The sequence below is a fragment of the Mercenaria mercenaria genome, chromosome 17, assembly GCF_021730395.1.
Source record: "Mercenaria mercenaria strain notata chromosome 17, MADL_Memer_1, whole genome shotgun sequence".
Lineage (NCBI taxonomy): Eukaryota > Metazoa > Mollusca > Bivalvia > Venerida > Veneridae > Mercenaria > Mercenaria mercenaria.
This window is the reverse complement of record NC_069377.1, coordinates 5,033,353-5,054,423: the sequence shown is the minus strand read 5'-3', so window position 1 is coordinate 5,054,423 and position 21,071 is coordinate 5,033,353. Positions and strand designations below refer to the sequence as shown.

General features: G+C 35.6%; 1 protein-coding gene across 1 annotated transcript in view; it reads left to right on the top strand.

Moving 5' to 3' along the window:
* The window catches only part of LOC123536232 (uncharacterized), a 48,053-nt gene extending 29,519 nt beyond the window's left edge, over window positions 1–18,534 (top strand). Inside the window, exons 3-7 of the mRNA XM_045319220.2 lie at window positions 8,837–9,095; window positions 10,425–10,572; window positions 10,952–11,340; window positions 12,205–12,472; window positions 17,988–18,534. Of these exons, the coding sequence (XP_045175155.2) occupies window positions 9,007–9,095; window positions 10,425–10,572; window positions 10,952–11,340; window positions 12,205–12,472; window positions 17,988–18,257 (1,164 nt within the window). The 5' untranslated portion in view covers window positions 8,837–9,006 and the 3' untranslated portion in view covers window positions 18,258–18,534. The remainder of the gene's footprint in view (window positions 1–8,836; window positions 9,096–10,424; window positions 10,573–10,951; window positions 11,341–12,204; window positions 12,473–17,987) is intronic.
* Window positions 18,535–21,071: the final 2,537 nt, after the last annotated feature.

Sequence of the window (21,071 nt, the reverse complement as noted above, 5' to 3'; positions counted from 1 at the left end):
CTCTGTTTATCAGATAACTAAAACTTCATGTATATAATCCAGTAAATCTATATGTATGTACCTGATATAATCCACAGCTATTTATAGTCTACTTATAGCTTATAAATCCAATACACTTGACCACTGGTCACCCATCACTGACCTTTTCAAAATAGAAGTTTTTTTACATGCTTTTATTCATTATTCCTTTCACTAAAACACAGGTTTTCTTATACCAAAAGTTCCAGAAAGTATTCCTTTATCACTAGACACAAGGTCTTAATTCCAAAACTTTCAAAAATCACCATAAATTACTGTTTTTTTGAGAGCTGATAATTTTGCAAACACACTCCCAAGGGACATCACTCTTTTTTTTTTCGTCTATTTTAAGCATGCGTGCTGCGTTAGAACGCTTCTGGCTACCCTCTTCTCCTCCAGGCGGGATTGATTGTTTTTCATGCGAGATTCTCGATAGTCTTTACATTTCACTTGTAACATGAACATGTCTATAATGCTCGTGCATACATGTCCAAACCCTTTCATTTCCGTCTCCCAGGTAAACAACAGCTTTTCATTTTCCAAGTACAATTACATGGTTCTATAAATGACAATCTTCGTTTTTAAACTTCGTAGATGGGTTGATCAATTTTTCTACTTTTAAACTGAAGTTCCTCCGTCATTTTCGCCAGTGAGGAAAGAAAATTGTCAACATGTTAGTTAATTTACGTGTTCGTTTATTTTTAGCATGCGTGCTGCGTTAGAATGCTTCTGGCTGCCCTCAAAACGTTTCTCCTACAGGCGGGATTGTTTTTCATGCGAGATTCTCGATAGTCTTTACATTTCACTTGTAACATGAACATGTCTATAATGCTCGTGCATACATGTCCAAAACCTTTCATTTCCGTCCCCCAATCAAACAACAGCTTTTCGTAGTCAATACCGTCTATGATATCGCCATAATAAGTAAGTACAGTTACATGGTTCTATAAATGACAATCTTCGTTTTAAAACTTCGTAGATGGGTTGATCAATTTTTCTACTTTTAAACTGAAGTTCCTCCGTCATTTTCGCCAGTGAGGAAAGAAAATTGTCAACATGTTAGTTAATTTACGTGTTCGTTTATTTTTAGCATGTGTGCTGCGTTAGAAGGCTTCTGGCTGCCCTCAAAACGTTTCTCCTCCAGGCGGGATTGATTGTTTTTCATGCGAGATTCTCGATAGTCTTTACATTTCACTTGTAACATGAACATGTCTATAATGCTCGTGCATACATGTCAAACCTTTCATTTCCGTCCCCAGTCAAAACAACAGCTTTTCGTCGTCAATACCGTCTATGATATCGCCATGATAAAGTAAACAGCTTACTTACTCTCTTCTGAGTACAAATTTTGTTACGATATAAGCGTCTTTGGCTTGCACGCTCGGTTTATTATTCAAACAAGTATGATCCCTTTGTGACAGCCAACTTTTGCTACACCCGAGACAAGTGTGATGAAATGCGACAGATTCTAGCATATCTACGACGTACCTAGCATACTTTAATTGTAAAGAGAACTCGAGTATACACACACTTTGGTGTTGTCGAGACAAAACATTTGCTTCGTCCATTATAATATACGTTCGTATTTTAAATTAAGAGATAAATAGTTATTTATATACTACAATTGATACAGTACGTTTACGCATTTATTGATTGGTACACTCATACGTATTCACCTTTGAATTGGTTCAGTACGTTTAGCGCTTTGATTTTTTAACGCATAACATTTTTAGCCTTTAGTGTGACTATCGCAAACCACGCTTTCACCGTATTTTTTTACCTAAAATATTGAATTTGAATAGACAGACAGCGGAGTATTTTACATATCCTTTTTAGAGCCTATATTTGACTAGTCTTTCTTCAGACCCAATGTCTTTTTGTTTGTTTGTTGCTTTATTTTTTTTATAGGAGATCACTTCTGAGGCAATTTATATTTTTGTATTCTTATGACCCTTCTCAAAACATAATAAAACCAAAGACGGATGTGGTTAGAATAATATGAGAAACTATTTTTTAAAAAAACGACTAACAAATTGACTTTTCATCAAGGTTTCTTCCCTTAGTGAATAATTTCCATCACTTTTCGACTTTATTTTGACTATTTTCATTACCTGTTTTATACGCGTTAGAAGGGCACCGAGTTGCTAATAATGATCTTCCCTTAAATAACGAGGAATGTGTTCTCCGACTGAAATAATAAAGTACTTTCAACGCTTTTATACTAAACTTTCCACTTTATAAATGACTAATTAAATTAACCTGTTTCACCTTTAAATTACTTCAGTACGTTTAGCGCTTTGATTTTTTAACGTATAACATTTTCAGTCTTTAGTGACTATTGCAAACCACGCTTTTACCGTATTCTTTACCTAAATTATTAAATTTGAATGGATAGACAGCGGAGTATTTTACATATCCTTTTTACAGCCTATATTTGACAAGTCTTTCTTTAGACTCAATGCAGGGGCGTAGGAACGATTTGAACATTGGGGCGGCAGAGGGGGCGGGTTTGGGAAGGAGTGAAGGGCCTACCCCTCCTATGATCCGGCCCCGGGAAAATTTTGCATATAGCTACAGTAAATAGTGCAATCTGGCGACTTCTTGGACTGTTCAGTACCTGTTGAACATACTGGTTCTTTTTTCGAGTTTTCACCCCTAATTACAGTTTACTATGTTTAAACACTGTGATAGCGGTACGATGTTAGATACAGACAATGTCTTGCCAGGGTAAAACCAGTAATGTCTAAGTAGGGGACCGAGCACAAGAACCTGACTTAAAGGGGTAATCTAAACCTTATAGCATTTTAGTCATTAAATGGCATTATAAAGGTAAAACGCAAACCATTAAGGGTTGAATGAACGGACTTCAGGGTTCTTTTTACCAAATGATCGATTTGGAAATGCAAAATTGCGAGGGTGAGTAATAGCCTTTTATATTTTTATGTAGAAGCTGTAATACTTGTTAATTTAACTAGATCTGCAAAATCTATGAGGGATTTTCTACATTTGATGCGTTGAATTAAATCATTAAGATTGGTTTCTTCGATATTTCGAACAATGTGTTTAAGTGTCAAAATATTTCATTTAATATATTTTATGAAAAGTCATCTAAAGATCCCAATTTGCGTTTGTAATTTACTCAAGATACTTACCTTTGTCGGCAGAATTTGAGACACAACATTAATTACAAGTGTCTATAACCTGTTCGGCAGTAAGCAATTAAATACGATTAACTTTCATTAATTCATGTATTGTAGAGATTTATGACCCTTTTCAAAACATAATAAAAACTGTTAGAAAATAATTGAAATACGTACATATATGTAAATAATTTTCAATATCGTTGTAATTACTTGTGATGAATATTAACTAATCGGATAATAACTACTCCCCTGACTCACCCAAAAATACCGGATTAACACTATTAAAAATTGGTACTTTAGTGATAGAAAACAATTGAAAGATATTGGCCTCGATATGTATTCTTATATTGACAGGCCTATGTCTAAAGTGTTACTTGTTAAGTCAGTTGAACAGTGTTTTTTAGACCAATTTAAAATTGAATGGTTGTTGAAAATCATTTCTGTTACTAGTCACTCGCGTAGGGGAGGTAATAAGCTTAGAACATATTGTACCTTTAAAGAAGAGTATGGTGTAGAGAAATATTGTACTATGCTTTTGCCATTAAAACATCGTTCAACCTTTTGTAAATTTAGATGTGGTGTGGCACCAATCAGACTTGAGACCGGAAGATATGAAGATCTACCTGTAGATCAGCGCTTGTGTCCATTTTGTCAGATTTTAGATGATGAAAGACATGTTATTCTAGATTGTTCACTATATGAAGACTTAAGATTGATTATGTTTGAAAAAGCAAATGAAGTAGTCCCAGGTTTTCAAGCTATGCAGTTTGAAGAAAAACTAGTTGCTTTCAATGCTTTGATTACAACAAGCCAACGTTTTAGTTTTACAATTTTAAGAACAATAATATTAACGTACCTTTAAATTACTTCAGTACGTTTAGCGCTTTAGTTTTTTAGCGTATAACATTTTCAGTTAATTTAGTACCCTTCAACGCTTTTATTATTAAAAATTTTCGTTTTGTTTTATTATAATACTAATACATAATTTCGTTCTACAGTAACAACTTTGTAATGTTTTTTACTTATCTTTACACTTTTCTCTCATATATATCGGTGTTATTCTTTACGACTAACGTTACAACAGAGGTAGTGTATCATCCTATAATAGAATGCCACTTATTGTTTTTCTACAATAGAGATTAGTTTTCGGTACTAATTCGGTGGCGATTTTTACTTTAATCCCGATTGTCAACGATTGCGCATTGAAGGGGATTAAGTATCTTGAAATGAATGCAAATAAAACAAAAACCCTTGTATTTATAAAACTGAATATGAAAACAAAACTTTTATCGTTTGTCTATCTGGATGTTTCCTTATTATTTTACGGATCTGAGATATTGGGTATCCATAGTCATAAAGATTCTGTTAAATTAATCAACACAATTCAGCAACAAGCTATTTCTGTTTAAATGAAATTAAGATATTAAAAAATGTGATATTTTATTAACCTGTCAAATGTGCATATATTATACGTTCTGTGCGTTCGATATTATAATATTCGGCCAAAGTTCGGTGTTATTCCTTTATATTCCTGAGATAAATTTTGGTCGAGTGTCTTAATATCATTATAAGTATTGGAAGAGAAATGAAAAATATGTACATGGAAAGTCAAACGTTTACTTTTCTGATGAAGCAGCCAAAGATTTGAATGTTGTTTACATAGTGGAAAATATTAGTAAATTTATTGTTTGTGATTACCTCCCTTTATCGCTATAACTAAATGTTTTCGTCTTCTAAGGTTACACATTGTGGTTTATTATTTTCATTTTTGACTGCTTTTGTTTGTACTGTATTATGCAGTAAATGACTTTGTAACTTTGTGTTAGATTTTATAAATTCTTAGACAGGAAAACCAAAAAGAAATCGCAGACGGCCTGTCGGAGGTATGTTCTTTTCAGTCATTTATTGCATAAGGTGACGTATCAGTTTATTATAATAGAACAAAGGGCCGCAGCACCTTAGGTTGTAGTTTAGACAATTTTGCCTGAATTAAACATATTCTATATTATTGCTATATAGATCTTGAAATTTCGGAGCACACTCCACAACGTTTACGCATTGAAGGGGATTAAGCCGGATTAATTGCTGCCCCGCTGCCTCAATTACGAGGGGATTAAGCCGGATTAGGGATTATGTCGGCTTAGGGATTAAGTCGGATTAGTTGCTGCCCCAATGCACCATTGCCCCATTGCCCCAACTCTCCGAAACGCCTCGTTATATACTACTCTCAACATAAAGTCTCTTTCATAACAATATGAAAACAAAACTGCGACAAGGGGTGCACAATTAGTTCCCAAGGGAATACCAATTACTTGTCTGAAAACTGCATTCCCACACCTGACGTAAATGTTGTTCAATAAAAAGGATTTCAAGGGCTTTACAAACTTCGTCACAGGTCCACATTTTATATTGTATAATAATGCAGCTCGTAAAAAAGAAATTTGTCGGAATTACAAGCAAGAAATAAAGCATTCTCCCTGGAAAAAGTCTTTTGAATTAGAGCAATTAGTTTATCATTTGTTAAATTATGTGGTAAAGTGGTGTACAGAGTAGAAAAGTCATAATGTACTGATTGAAGATACCTTGTAATAATTAATTTTTTTAAGTTATCCAGGATTTCGCCAGAATTTTTAATCGACCAAAATAAGTGTATACCAGTTTTCATATAGGTTATAGCAGTATCTATTCACGTGGGCTTTTACAGCAGTTGGGCATACTAATTTAAGGCATAAATCACACTTGCACACTATATCTACATAAGATTTCGGTTCCTTTCGAAAATCAGCCATAGACCTATCGGAGAGTGGACGCGGGAGTTCTGGTCACTGAAATTGCCAGAATTACTACATTTGTAGTATCAGTCTTGTATTCACTCTAGCCCCATTATATAGGTCTACTTTTCTATGTTCATAAGATCATGAAAGATCCAGGCCTGAAACTTTTCTGGTACAGATTTCCTGTTTTTGACTGCTAGAATTTACTCATAAAACTCTTCTGAAAAGGGAGATTTCAGACTTGAAAATGTAGATAACCAGGCTTTTGATTTTGACTGTTCAATCTGAGGCCTGAAGGTCTTGAATACTTTCGAAAACCGGCCGGTTCGGATAATGTATTATGCGTCATTGAAATTGCAGAAATAGCTGATTTCAAGCTTGTGTGCACCCTAGAACAATTATTTATTTTTCGATATTCATTATTCACCAAAGTGCATATAATCTCACCAGACGGATCTGTTAATTGGCGGAGTTAATGCGTTCAATAGCTAATTTTAAGTTGTGTGTACCGTAGCGCTAGCACTTTTATTTGTTTTTGGATGTTCACCAAATTAGATAAAATGTTAGACAGGCGAAAGGTCTCATTTCTTTTGAAAACGAACCCGTTTTGGGAATTTGGCACTGGAATCACATGCCCTTGAAACAGAAAAAGAAATTAGTACCTTTTAAGCTTGCTCACACTTTCGATAAATATGAATTGAATGTTTATTATTTTAGTTTCTTTATTGCTATATTTTCCACACAGATATTCATTTGATAAAAGATATTGGCAAATGTCTCTGTTAAGCAAATTAAGCAGCTAGCCTATATTGGACCGCTTTAGTGTATCTGTATGAAGACATGTGGGACCCTTATCATATGCAAAGCCGATACGAGCCCCATGGTAATCCAGTTTGCAAACCATAGACTCAGATCTCAATACCAAAGGTCATATGCATAGTTCAAGGTCAAATTAAAAAAAAAAAACACTTATAAAAGGCAGAAATTCAAAAATTAGTAATTTATGCCTGATTTTAAAATTACTTTACTGATGTTGCTCATAACAGGTCGTCCAAGTTCCACGTGTATGCGAGCGACCAAGGACGTTCTTGTTAATTTCTGCCGTTGAATGCACGTGTTCAAATGTAAATATTGTAATTATGTAAAATAAGAATAGGCCACAAATAAGTTAATCATAAGAGTTCTCACCGTCTGTCGAATCCGTGTATACAGCATTCATTCGCGCTTGTTATATTGTAAAACACAAAATGTGCAAGTCCTAACTCATCACTGAATTAGTGAAAGCACCAAGCAAAATCATTTAGGGCATGGCGAAGCACCTGTTGAGCTCTAAAAGGCCTACCAAAAGTCCATATACCTCAATTTGCTAGATGAAGTACGTAATGGAAAAAAATGAAGAAAAATCCACGTCCGTTATATCTGCCGCGCCATGAGAAAACCAACATAGTGCGTTTGCGACCAGCATGGATCCAGACCAGTCTGGTCAGGATCCATGCTGTTCGTTAACAGTTTCTCTAATTGCAATAGGCTTTGAAAGTTAACAGCATGGATCCTGGTCTGGATCTTTGCTGGTCGCAAACGCACTATATGTTGCTTTTATCATGGCGCGGCTCAGCTATTATTATTAATTTGATCCGTTGAGAAGTCATGTATATATTCTTACTGTATATCAATATATAACATACGCCACGATATATAACATACTATAGTAAGGTTTAGCAGGAAGTGGACCCCACTGCGATAGTTAAAGATTATTTCTTGGAAATGTTTGAAATTTTGCCTACGATTCTTTTCATTGAAAAAATTAATACGAGGAAAAAGATTCGGTTTAGGTCTGCTTTCCAGGAAAATGTAACTTTAGGATAAATATTTAAACGCAGACATTACAATTTTCTTTTGTGTATACATGTACACGAGTGTTGGTAACATATATAGGTTGAAGGCCAGTAATTCAAATCCTTCTTTGTTTCATATAAAAAACGACAATTTCAGGTCGTCTAGAACATCACTTTTTTTCTACACCTATTTTTCATGAAAGTTCTATCATAAATTAACGAAAAAATGAAAAGAAAATAGGGGGTTGAATAGTTGCTAGCGAAATGCCAGTCGGCTGTGGTCTGCTACCATCAGAATGGCGCATATTGCTCTTGTCCGCGCAATAAACCTCTGCTTTCGGTTTCGATCTGCAAAACTTGCCATATGGGGTGTAAAAACATGAAAACCGTCTCATTTCATGGAGAATGTATTTCAGCAGCGAAAAAGTGTGATTAAAGCATTCGTTTACACGAATTTGCGCAAAAAATCGGAAAATTACTTTGGACTCGGAAGCGCCTACACCGCGGAAGCGCATAAAACTGACCTGTATCAAGCTAAATTCTTTAGCAAAGCTAAATTATATCTTTGAAAATTATCGTTAGAAACTCTAAACGAAGACACAGGCAAACTCTCGTGGAAACATTCTGGCTACAAATATTTATATTCGAGTTTTGAGAAATTCGTCTAAATGCAACTACAGACTGTACTTTAATAGTCTCAATGGCCGAGTGGTTACGGTCACTTGACCCTCACAGATGTTGGTTAGAAACCTCGCTGGAATGTAGAAATCTTCATGTGAGGAAGCCATCCAGTTGGCTTACACGAAGGTCGATGGTTCTACCCAGATGCATGCCGTGCTAAAATAAAGCATAAAAAAGGTGCAAATGGGGTCTTTCCGCTGTAGAAAAACTGGAAAACTCACCACATCACTTAAACGTGTCAATGTGACTTTACACTCGACAAAACGAAAATGCAACAATTCATGCGGATATTGCTTAAAGTATACATGTACATGTGTATATGTTATTAATTGTCTGATTTACTTTTTTTGCTTAAAAAGCTCATTGATATTATATTTTCATATAGTTCTGCTGACTGATACCCAGCATGATTTCTCATCAAACGCACGGACGGACATTTTAGAAAAGTACTCACGTTTCCATGGCAAAAGTGAATTTTCGGTATGGTGCAATGCTCAAGATGTCAAGTGTACAGACAGCTTCCGGGACTTGATCTTCCAGATAAATCCGCATCATATGTCATGCCTGTACAAGAAAGTGTTCGAAACTGCGGCGCTCAGTAACCTTCTGGTGGCCGATGGTTACGCATGCATCGACGGAGAAAGGTAAGAGAGATGAGTACCTTGCGGCTAGCCTAAAGCATTTCATTCCTAACAAATATGTAGTGATCTCGAATCAGCAAGAGCGGTATTTGTGACCGCAGTGTTACAACATTGAATACCTTGGCTCATTTGCTTAGCCTGCTTATTAATATTGATTTCAAAATGAATAAAATTATTTTTGACTGCAAAAAAAGTTTATTGTTTTAAGGCAACTTTGGTCAAAAATTTGTGAGGCACTGATTATCAGTATCAGGTCAAGTTTGTTTATTGTAAAGATATATATTTTTGCCGATTATATCTGAGTTTTGACAGTTAAAACATACAATTATTTCTCTGCGAGACAGTTTCCCTGCGTATTTTAAGAAATCTATTCAATTTTGTTTGAATCGGTTTTGCATATAATGAGTATACTTGTATTGCATCAATTCAGTGTAAATATGTATCTCAGTTTCCGGTTGGGAAGTTTTAACAGTAAGATATTTAAAAGCTGAATATAATTAACCCTTACCATGCTGGACATCCATACAGTCTGATCAAAATCTGCACTGTTCGCCATTCAGTCAGTATCTTCTTGGTAAGCACCCCTTTTAACAGTTAATGGTACTGACCAAATTAAAAGATGGACAAGTTCATTATAGAAATTTAGCAGGGTTATGGTTAAAGAGTTGAACGATAGAAATTTAGATAAATCTTGCAGGTTTCCAGTGGTACATTTTATTCAATGATACCATGTACAAATGTATATAAAAGCACTGCGGGTTTTGAATGAAACAAGTAAAAATGGCGAATTTGCTTCAAGTTACTGTATATTTAGTGTTACAAAATAGTCATTGTCCGTCTCATTCAATAACAAATGGTAATGCAGCTGGTCTAATGATCCATATCAATTCTTAGGCAAAGTATATTAATCAATTTCAAACTAAAACTAAATACTCTATCAAGTCTTCCTCAAGATAAAATGTTTCATGAAGTAAATTGACATCTCTTCCTCTGCGGTATGGTTACCCTCCATTTAGAATAAGTTACTAATTATTAGTTTCCTGTCATTTTATATTCGCATAAGTCAGAGAAGAAACTACTTTCAACGTTCGTATTTGCTTCGTTATAGAAATTTAAGTTCTGACGATTGGATTGATGTTTTTCATTTCGTCGGGACTGGTCAGGGGTAAATATGTAATTTATATATATATATATTATTCATGTGTACGGCAATGCTGCAAATGATGTTGAGCACAAAGCATATAGGTAAAAAAATACGATGGTTACAAATAGCAATTAGATTTAGATGTGATAAAAGTTGTGAACAAGTAAATTGTTTTCGTTTACTTGCAGTATTGGCAGCAGTGGTTCAGCATTTCACAGAAATATGGCGAACATGGACCATGAATATTCTGGATACTTTCAGGACAGTTTTGATAAAAGCAACTCGTGTATATACAATACCAAAGCCCACGTGACTACAAAAGGAAACCCTAAAATGGTATTTTCGTACATGCATGCTTATTTAAAGCATTTTGAAGAATTAGATAAAAATAGATTCTATTATCTTCCCTTGTTCATTAAGATCAACGCTATACATAGTTGTCTCTCTTCCACCGTCTAACTCAATACCGATTAAATATCGGATATTTTTAGCGAGTGGTGCAGACCGATCCGCTTATCACATCCACGATCGTAGTAATTCCCGTTCTGCAATTTTCATGTCCTTGTACTTATCAAGTATAATGTGCAGAAAATATTTTTCCGGTTGTAGTTGATAAGCTTATTCTCCTAAAAATTAGGGTAGATTTGCAATAAATGCATGATTTATGTATAAAGGAAGAAAATATGAATCTGTATTATTTGTTTATGTATTTCAGTTAGAATTAAATCGTTGGGAAGTCTGTGAAAGACCTCACTGTGAAACAAACTCTGGATACAAGGTTGCAAACGAGGCTGGGGACTCTAGCAAGCGACAAGGTAAAAACGCTAACTGCCGCACTTTGTCCCCGTCAGTTAATTTATTTCCAGCCATGTTGCGGTTGACACGTAATCATCACCATGGGAACACGTGCAGAATTGGTTCCGCTGGATCAAACCCCCCAATATTGCCAGTGAGAGAACCTTCCATGCCATCAACCCGATCGGACACACCACCGAATCTTTCAAGTTCAACAGGGAGTTTGAGTAATAACAAACCAGAACCGATTAAAATAGGACGGCGTTTCAGGCACTTCCCCAGAAATTCCAGTTATATGGACCAATATCGGTAAGTATGCAAATTTGTAATTTATTTGTATGAAATCAGTGAAACATTTTTTCCCACAAGGGGTAGTGACAAAGTACCCCCAAAACAATCTGATACACCAAATTAAGAAATCGGGATTATCATTAATCTCGTAAAGATGAAAATTAATGTTGCCTCAATTCTTTTCGTAAATTGTATTTATAAAAACAGATCTTGCTTCGTGTCAACATGCTGATGAATTTTTGTCAAGAGCGGATCCCGAGCAGTAAAGAAAAATGAATACTTAAGTCGGCCTCTTACTGTTCGCATGACTTTCAGATCAGATTACATTTTAAAACTTAGAAAATGTTATTTTTTTAACAAAATTTTGTCAGTTTGTAAAATTCTCATTAATATTTATGAACATGCAAATAAGTTTATATACATAAAAACAGTGTGAATAAAAGGCCAGTTCTTTTTTTATTGATTTGCCTTTTAAAGTATGATATAATTATGCTTGTCATTTCCAAAAATGAACGGTTGCTATTGAAATATATTATATATATTGCTATTTCATATATATTTCAAAAGAGTTTCTTACTGTAGTGTTCACTAGGTTGGCCCTACCAAACAATTTTGTAATTTTAAAAAATTGTCTAGCGGGGTAGCATAATAAGCCTATGTGTGCTGTAAAAAAAAACACATAAAAAATAGTATAACCGATGGAAATGGATCCAGATTTTATGCTTTTGTGGAGGGTAAAAAAAGCATCGTCAACTCCGCCTTTTGAGTTAGAAGATTCAATACAATAATATAAAATTGAATATAATGTAGCATAATAAGTTCGTTTTCTATGAATAAGATTTGTTAAAGCCACATAATAGTATTACTTCCCCAATGTTACAGGGTGGAATATACATACAGGCGATTGGCTAAAGCACGTGACTTAAATAATCTACAAAACAGTGATTCAAGTTTCTGTTCCTGCGGAAGCCAAGCATGTTTGGTGTCTAAGAGTAGTATCCATAGTTGGCGCCCTAGCCAGAGTCTTACTGGGAAATCAAAAACCTTGCCAGTCTATGAGAAGAACCCTTGCCTTGCTTCCGGAATTCCAGTCACTAAAAGAAAACCTGTCTTGAAAAATCGAAAACCAGCGAAACAGCCTTATATTGCGGTATGTTAGATAGGATTTGTGTACTATAGTTATATTAAAATCAGCAACTCGAGCATCTGATTGGTCGATTAGGAGCTAAAGTCTAGAAATTTGCCAATGACAGCCTTGCACTTTGAAGCAGATCTCCAAATGGATTTTATAACGTTGGTACGTTGTAAAATTTCAGTTTGGAGAGCAGTGTCGGGCATTTGACTTATCTTCGATTAATAACTTGCCGACTATATTTAAAAAGAATAATTTCTAAACAGGGAAATGTAAAACTTTACAGTAGGACAAAGTAATTTTAAATCAGTTTTGTTTTCGACAACCGCACAGCATCACAATTCTACTTGGTTCAGGATCGAGATTTGGTTCACGATCCAGATTAAAATCAACCATATCGAATGTTGCAGTTTTGAGGTTATTGTCCAAATTTTTGATCTACATTGTGTAGTTAAATGTCGCTTTCATGTTTCCTTCTCTTTTCAATACTACTCGATTCTGCAATCATCTACTCAATTCTGCAATCATCTACAATAAAAGATTTACTAGCACACTGTAAGAATTGATTTAACTTGTACATCCAATGTTCTATTATTTTTTTTTGTTGGATTTAACATTGTACCGACACATGATAGGTCATATGGCGCCTTTCCAGATTTAATGGTGGAGGAAGACCCCAGGTGCCCCTCCGTGCAATATTTCATCACGAGCGGGCACCTGGGTAGAACCACCGACCTTTCGTAAGCCAGCTGGATGGCTTCCTCACATGAAGAATTCAACGCCCCGAGTGAGGCTCGAACCCACATCGGTGAGGGGCAAGTGATTTGAAGTCAGCGACCTTAACCACTCGGCCACGGAGGCCCCCAATGTTTAATTAAGCTTTCCAGATATTAGCACAAAGTCTCATCATCTAGCTCTAAACAATGCAGTATGAGTATTTTGAAGGTCAAAGGTCGGTAAAGTATGAACTTTCAAAATTAGAACTGATTTGAGGCTACAAAAGGCTACAAAAACCCCATTACATGAACATAACTTGAATTTTTTTAACTCTTTAACAACCACAGACTTTACATGGAGGTTTCTTTTTCTTATTATGAGTTTTCCCATTCTTTAATTCGTTTTCCTTTTTTGTTCTAGATATCTTATGTTTCACGGTTTTCACAAGTACGCAGACAAAATTTTGTATTCGTTGTTCTTTAGAATTGTTCCTTAGAAAGAACACTTAGAATCCACACTTGACTGAGCAACTGACCTCGAAAGCTGTTTTCATTACTAGCTGGCCAATCAAACCCCGTGACCTTGGAAATAACCTCTGACGTTAAAATTATTCTTTCCTAGTTGAGGCGACTCCCTGGCTGAACGCGCTCTGCAGATTATACATTACTAAACCCGAGAATGGAAAAGTATCTTCTAGTTGTTGAAACAGGCCAAACATCTTATTTGTCACAAAGGTTAACATACGTCGTTACATTCGAATGCATGTTTAATATGTGAAAACAAACCCTATTGCGACCCTCTCATTGGGCGCATTCGGCATACAAACCCGTGAAACTCTGACTAGATCACCCGAGTTCACCTGAGTGACACGAGTAACAATTGTAGTCCGGGTAACTGAAAACGATGGAGAACGTTACCTATATGCTAACAGTTCAAAAGCTTCCGAGCTTTACCAGTAATAAAGAATGGTTGCTACTTTTGACACATAATGAGGACAGACAGACTGGTATCGTTTTTTGGTGTTGAACTGGTACGACTTCTGTCAGAGTGAAAAATCAGGCTGGATTATTATCAATCGACTTTTCAGATTCTGGGATCAAGTAACACTTGGAAAAATGTTCAGCCCATAATGTTTAATAGACTAGAAATTTCTATTTTATGTTAATTTATACTTTAAACTATTTCTGAAGCAATAGCTACAACTTATATTAATCCTCATATGTCTACACATGACTCTACTACCCCGAACCATTTCAAATTAAAAGGGCGTTTGGTATAAATTTTTTTTTCATTGTTGTGACTGAAATTTCATTGTTGTGACTGAAATTCATTTAAGGAAACAGTGGAGACCCTGATCACATGATCCGTTTTGCGGTGTTCAATCTGCACTGTTTTCCAAGACCCATTTATAGGACACTCGGCATAAAAATCACTCTGGACGGTAACGATTGCCACGCAGGTGTGAGAGAATCTATTTTCCACATTTGAGCTCAATGCCAGGGACAGTTGCTGATACATTTACCATTTTCAACTATTTTGTATATCTTGAAAGGTGATCGAATCCACAACCTTCCATAGAAGAAATATGTTACGAAACTGAATAAGCTCAACTCTGCTGTCTCTATTCCCCCATGCTTATGAATTTCTTTTTGTTTTTTTTTTAAATGAAAATGTCTTTGTTTAAAATGACATAACTGAATTCACCATGCTCACAAATAGCACATAACAAACAGTATGCTTTTTTCAAACTTTGTACGTAGTACAGCCATGAAATGTGCTAAATGCTAGATTGACTTTTAAAAGAACAAGTACCAGTTCTTGATGTTGTTCAGTTGGGTTCATCACCATTTCCAACAATTATATTGCCATATATCACTGACGGTCACTAATGGTAACAAATGTTCACTCTCTCTGGCAAGCTTAGCAACCTAAGTGGCTTACCAGTAGGCTTTCATAAGGAACTGACAACTATACATTCGTATGAACTGAGGTAGATTGCAAATGGCCATGGAAGGAATTTCTTCGCTAACCGGATCAAACCCGTAACCTTTGGACTGGCAGTACAGTGCATCAACTACTTAGTTAACTAGAGAGCAGTACCATATGAGTATGAAAGAAGGTTTGTTGGCAAGTAGGGAGGTTGATTTTATTTACTTATAACTTCAACATCAATGTGTGGCTTATTTTGTGGATTATTTGTCCTATCACTAATTATGTGTTCTTAAGCCTACATGTTTTTCTCAAAGTTGTCCCTTGTGGACCTAGAAAGAAAACTTAAAAGCTTTAAGAATCAGATTGAGAACCCTCGAAATATGCTTGACATGGATGTTGCTGTAAGAAGCAAATTTCTCAACCTCTGTCCTATTCAGCAGTATTACAGATGGGGTCATGAATGCCAAAAGAGCATTTCAAAGTTACTCTGCATTTAGAAGAAAGTAACAGGTTTTAAAATAACAATGACAGCACGCTCCACTATTCGAAGGCAATTGCCAAAATGAATGAGTTTCGGTTCTAGAACTGAAATAATGATTCAAGGATTATTTGACTTGATTCTATGATCTCGCTTTAACCCTTAACCTGCTGCAGGCGAATTTAACAGCCTTTGCAAACAGCTTGGAACCAGATCAGACGCCGATTAAATCGGCGTCTGATCAGGTTCCAAGCTGTTTGCTATTCCGACAATATTTCTTACAATTTTGGAGCAAATTGAATGAACTTTACAATTTTAGCAGACGACATTTCCAGCAGACGACAATTTATCTAGCATGCTAAAGGTTAAAACCCTGAATAGATATAAGAAGTTTTCAACCCAGTAACGCTCTTAGTTTTGACAAGAGCATCTTAATGGTAAAATTTTAACCGTCATTTTCTTACTAAAAACAAAGGGATATAACTTTGCCAAAATTAAAGTAAGCGTTAAGGAACTTGATGCTTTTACCTTGCTTTACAACCCTGAAGACATGTGAGAGATGTTAACCCAATGCCCCCATTAGTTTTGGATATAGTTACTTGCATGCAAACACAATATCTATGCACAAGAAAGAGGACATAACTTGTCCAAAATTAAGGTTATGGGAATTGATGCTTTGACCTTTCTTTACATCACTAGAGACATGTATGGAAGATTCAATCAAATATCTGCATTAGTTTCCGAGATAGTAACTTGCATGCAAAACTTATGGAAGTTATGGAGTTATGGAAGTTGATGCCATGTCCTTTACAACATGGAAGACATGTGTGAAGTTTCAACCCAGTATCTGCATTAGTTTAAAAAATTACTTGCATGCAAACCTTTAACGCCAAAAAAGGGTCTGAGTCAAGTAAGAGTTATGAGGCTTGTGATGTGTTGTTATGACCTTATTCTACAGACCCGACGAAATGTGTGAAGTTTTAACCAAACATCTGCATTAGTTTGGATATACTAACTTGCATGTAAAACTTAAAACTGCATTTTCTAAGTCCAAAAGGGGCATAATTTTGTCAAAATACATATAATAGTAATGGGACTTAATCATCTGTGGATAGTTAATGACCTTAAAAAGTAAAAATAGGTTTCAAAGCAATATGTCTATAAATGAGACCCATAATTTACATTAGATTCGATCAAGAGTTATCTAATTTGTTTTTTTGGTAGGTCTGATGAGTGGAAAAAGTTGTTTGAAGTTTCTAATTCAATATCATCTGTGGTTATTGAGATAAAGCCTTGATAGTAATTGCGCTCAAAAGTTTACAAGTCTACCAATGACGCCATGTTTAAAGTGTTAATGCATTCGGATACGATCACCCGCCTTTCCCAGCTTCATTAGGTGGGTAGAATTCGGGTGACACAACTACTATCGCCCGGGTTACACGAGTTATACTCAAGTAATACCCAGGGTGACTCGGGTTAGCTCGAGTGTGTATGCCGAACACGCCCAGTGTGCACACAAATTCATGAATCGAATGCCCGGATGTCACATTCACGAGATTTAGGACAGATACTACTAAATTGCATAAATTACAGCCATGAATTACATGATCAATGTCCGCTAAGTTTGTTGTGTGCGAGGTCGAAGACTGTCAGCGCATCAAATTACTAGTAAATTGGGATCCCATCATATATCTAGCACAAAAATGACTTACCAGCTTTCAAGGGGTGAACATTTCTCTTCCAAGAATTCCGGTAAAAAGTAACTGATTAAAATCAAACACTTCCGTAAAATATCCATTTTACATGTTAGAAAAAAAAAACACACCATGTTCCGTAAAATATCCACTATTCTCTTTTAATGCCTCCTAGGCCTATATCATCTCTATAAACTTCTCAATGTTCTACATGCGTATACGATTTTCCAGTAACACGTAGACATTTTTGGACTGAGTTTAAAACTGGTCAACGTGTACAGCCAGTGTTTCTTAATTGCCGTATTTACTCAACTGAAAGTGATAATGGATTACTTTGTTGTTGGATTTAACAACTTATTTTAGCGTAAATACTGCGGAAATAGCGGACTTGACATTTTTAGGCAATAGAAAACAACATAGTTCTTTTTCAAAATTTTAGTGTTTCTTTTTTTTTTGTATTTTGGTACAGAAATAAACGACCTCTTGGTGCAAATGTAAAGCCATCTGGGCGCTTAAACGGGGGACTCGGAATGTCAATATTAAAGGTAGAATGGTCTTGTCATTGCGTCCAGTCCTAAGGTTCCACACACTGATTACCAATATTTAAAACAGACATTGAAACCAAAATTTTTCAAGATGATCATTCATATAGCGGATATGCACAAGAAGGAACTTTTGCTATCCTTAACCTTGCATTTCTAATTTGTTTCAGCAAATACCAAAGATTGGTGACGCGCCAAAGAATTCATTAGCATTAGGACCTCATCGTGACTGCATTCCAAAGTTGGAAAAGTTTTTTGCTACATCTTTAACTGTAAACAACTACAATCCGGTCGAAACTCCTCCCTCCCCAGGACTAAAGCCCGCATCTAACTCCGCCTCCGCAGTATTGATGAATTGTGGGCGTGTCACGAACTCTCCTGTTTGTATGGCAGCAAGCTTTCTACATCTTCTTAACCAGAATTTAAAAGGCACAGAGTGAAAATGTTTAATTGCGGAGAGCAAAATACAATAGTCTCTAGAAGTTCCAACGGAAGGGTGTTATCCAACAGTTTCTTCTTTAATTAAAGTTTTGAATTAAGTATCCATTCTCTCCCAAAGAGACTGAGATTTTTTCTTCTTCTTATATATTATTTGTAATATAAAGTTACGTTCATTGATGTGTATTAAATTTTGACAGAATAAATAAACCACAGACACTCGGATCTCCACACACCCCATTCTCCACTGCCCCTGGTTAAGTTTAGCCAATATATTTAAGCATTTTACCATGTATTGAGCATAGGTGACGATCATAAAACGCATTTTGTAACATTTCAACGTGTTTTTAAAAATTGTATTTTTACCATCAATGCTCTCAATATTACAAGATATGAAACATCACACGAACAATGGGAACACTTGCTTGCGCTTGACCCTCGTTTTATGTAGCGCATGTCATAAACCGGGTACAAAAATTGATACGGTTAAGTGCTGTTCTGTTACATCAGTTACTGTAGTTACCGTTTCTTCTGTAGACACATCTAGGAGAGATCCGTCGAGTAAACTGCAGTCAACAAAGGATCCATCAAGAGGCTCTGTTTCGCTCATTATGTCCTTAGTCTGAAATGATAAAAGAAATGATCACTGTATCGGAACACTTGTAAACATAGGAATAAAACAAAAATCGCTTTACTATATTCTGCATGTACAAACATACTCGGGGCTTCGCATTTCTGTTACCCGTAGTATTCATTTTTATAAAAAAAAATTATAATAGTTTTAATCACATCCTGCTACATGTAACAGACTCTTCTTTAAACAAAAATATCCTATAGTCAGATACACCCAAGGGCAATTACTCAGGTTGGCATATATCAAGTCTTGTTGTGTTTTAAAAAGTTATACATTGACGACTGAACAAAATCGTTGCAATTTTACATGCTAATCTTCTCTGTATCGTTCCAATTTTGGTAGAAAATTGTTCAAATAATAGGCAATTGAGACACATAATAATTATTTAGATTTTCTTTGAGTATTTTGGCCTCCTAAATATACTAAAACCAAATTACTGACGATTTCTCCACATTTCTGAAGACTTTTCTCTAACAGTACTTGTTGAGCGTCATAAAAATACACACCTGTGCCATGTGAGTGCCGTTTTGAAACCCCTTACCATCTTTAAAAACGGGTCATTCTTTAAATATAACAAATTAAGGCTTAGAATTTGAACTGGTTATTGCAGGAAGACATGACTAAACGATACTGTATCAAAAATGAATACATTTGGAGTATTTACTGAGTATTTACGTGTTTTTTTGACATTTGACATTTTTGAGTCAAACGTTCACGTTTAACTCGCCGTATTTTGTTTATTTCAAGATGAAATGTTGTGACACTCACAGAACATAGTCATCAATTATTCATCAGGGCGCAGATATCTTAAAACGCATTTTGTAACATTTCAACGTGTTTTTAAAAATTGTATTTTTACCATCAATGCTCTCAATATTACAAGATATGAAACATCACACGAACAATGGGAACACTTGCTTGCGCTTGACCCTCGTTTTATGTAGCGCATGTCATAAACCGGGTACAAAAATTGATACTCTTACGGCTATGTTAAACCAGATCATCATTTCTTTATGTAAACAAACCTCGTGTAACACGTGCTGAAGCGATAATCCGGTATAATGTAGTCGAAACGGTATCAATTTTGGTACCCGGCAACGATATGCACAGTTCAACGTAGGGATCAATTCGCAAGGAAGTGTTCCATAGAATTTAGATTGATATTATTTATTGATTTCTCGTCGGAATACAAATGACAGTTGTCGGGACCGGTGTCATTTGACAGAATGGTAACAGATCTGACGATTGATACCAGTGATTCATTGGTAGGGGTTCATTTAAAAGTTTAACTGGCTACTGTTTCCCTAGTGTTCGTGCGATGTTTCAAATCTTGTAATATTGCGAGCATTGATGGTAAAATACTTTAAAAAAAAAAACACGCTAAAATGTTACAAAATGCGTTTTATGATCGTCACCTATGTTCAATACATGGTAAAATGCTAAAAAATATTGGCTAAACTTAACCAGGGGCGGCGGAGAATGGGGTATGTGGGGGTCTGAACCCCAAGTGTCTGTGAAATAAACTCTAAGAACATCAACAAAAGTTCAAAAGTAATTCTCATTGCGACACCAGAGAATATATTTTTAACATTAAAATATAATTGCATGTAAATATATAGATACAATTTATTGCCTCCACAGTAGCTCAAAGTTTGCCATGATACGGACCGCAGACGACACTTGTGGTTCTGTTTACATATAACGCAATAACATTGTCTGTGCTGAAATGAATTTAATAACCTGGCACAATGATAGATGGCTTCGACAAGAAAAAAAGAGAGCACAAGAAACATAACTCTGTCATGAGTGATTATAAGATATTTCAGTATGAAAAGACTTGCACATTTACATTATAACACGATGATATTGACGTCAGTTAAGGGGACGCATACTGCTACATTCACAGTTCATACAGAAATGAGGAAGGGGTGCATATTCAAGAAATCGATGGTGGGAAGATAAAAAACATTCCTAAACTGATATAATACTGATGGACACCTGTAATATTCAGTACTTTGTGGATAAGGATGTGGTACTATGAATGTAATAGGAAAACAGAAGTCTTTGTGAAAGTACATTCAACCTGGAACAACTGATACGGGGACTGGGAACCGGTATTTATCTTATCATATGCTGTCGTCCAATCGAAGCGTATGCCGTAGGTTATTCTGCTATTACTCAA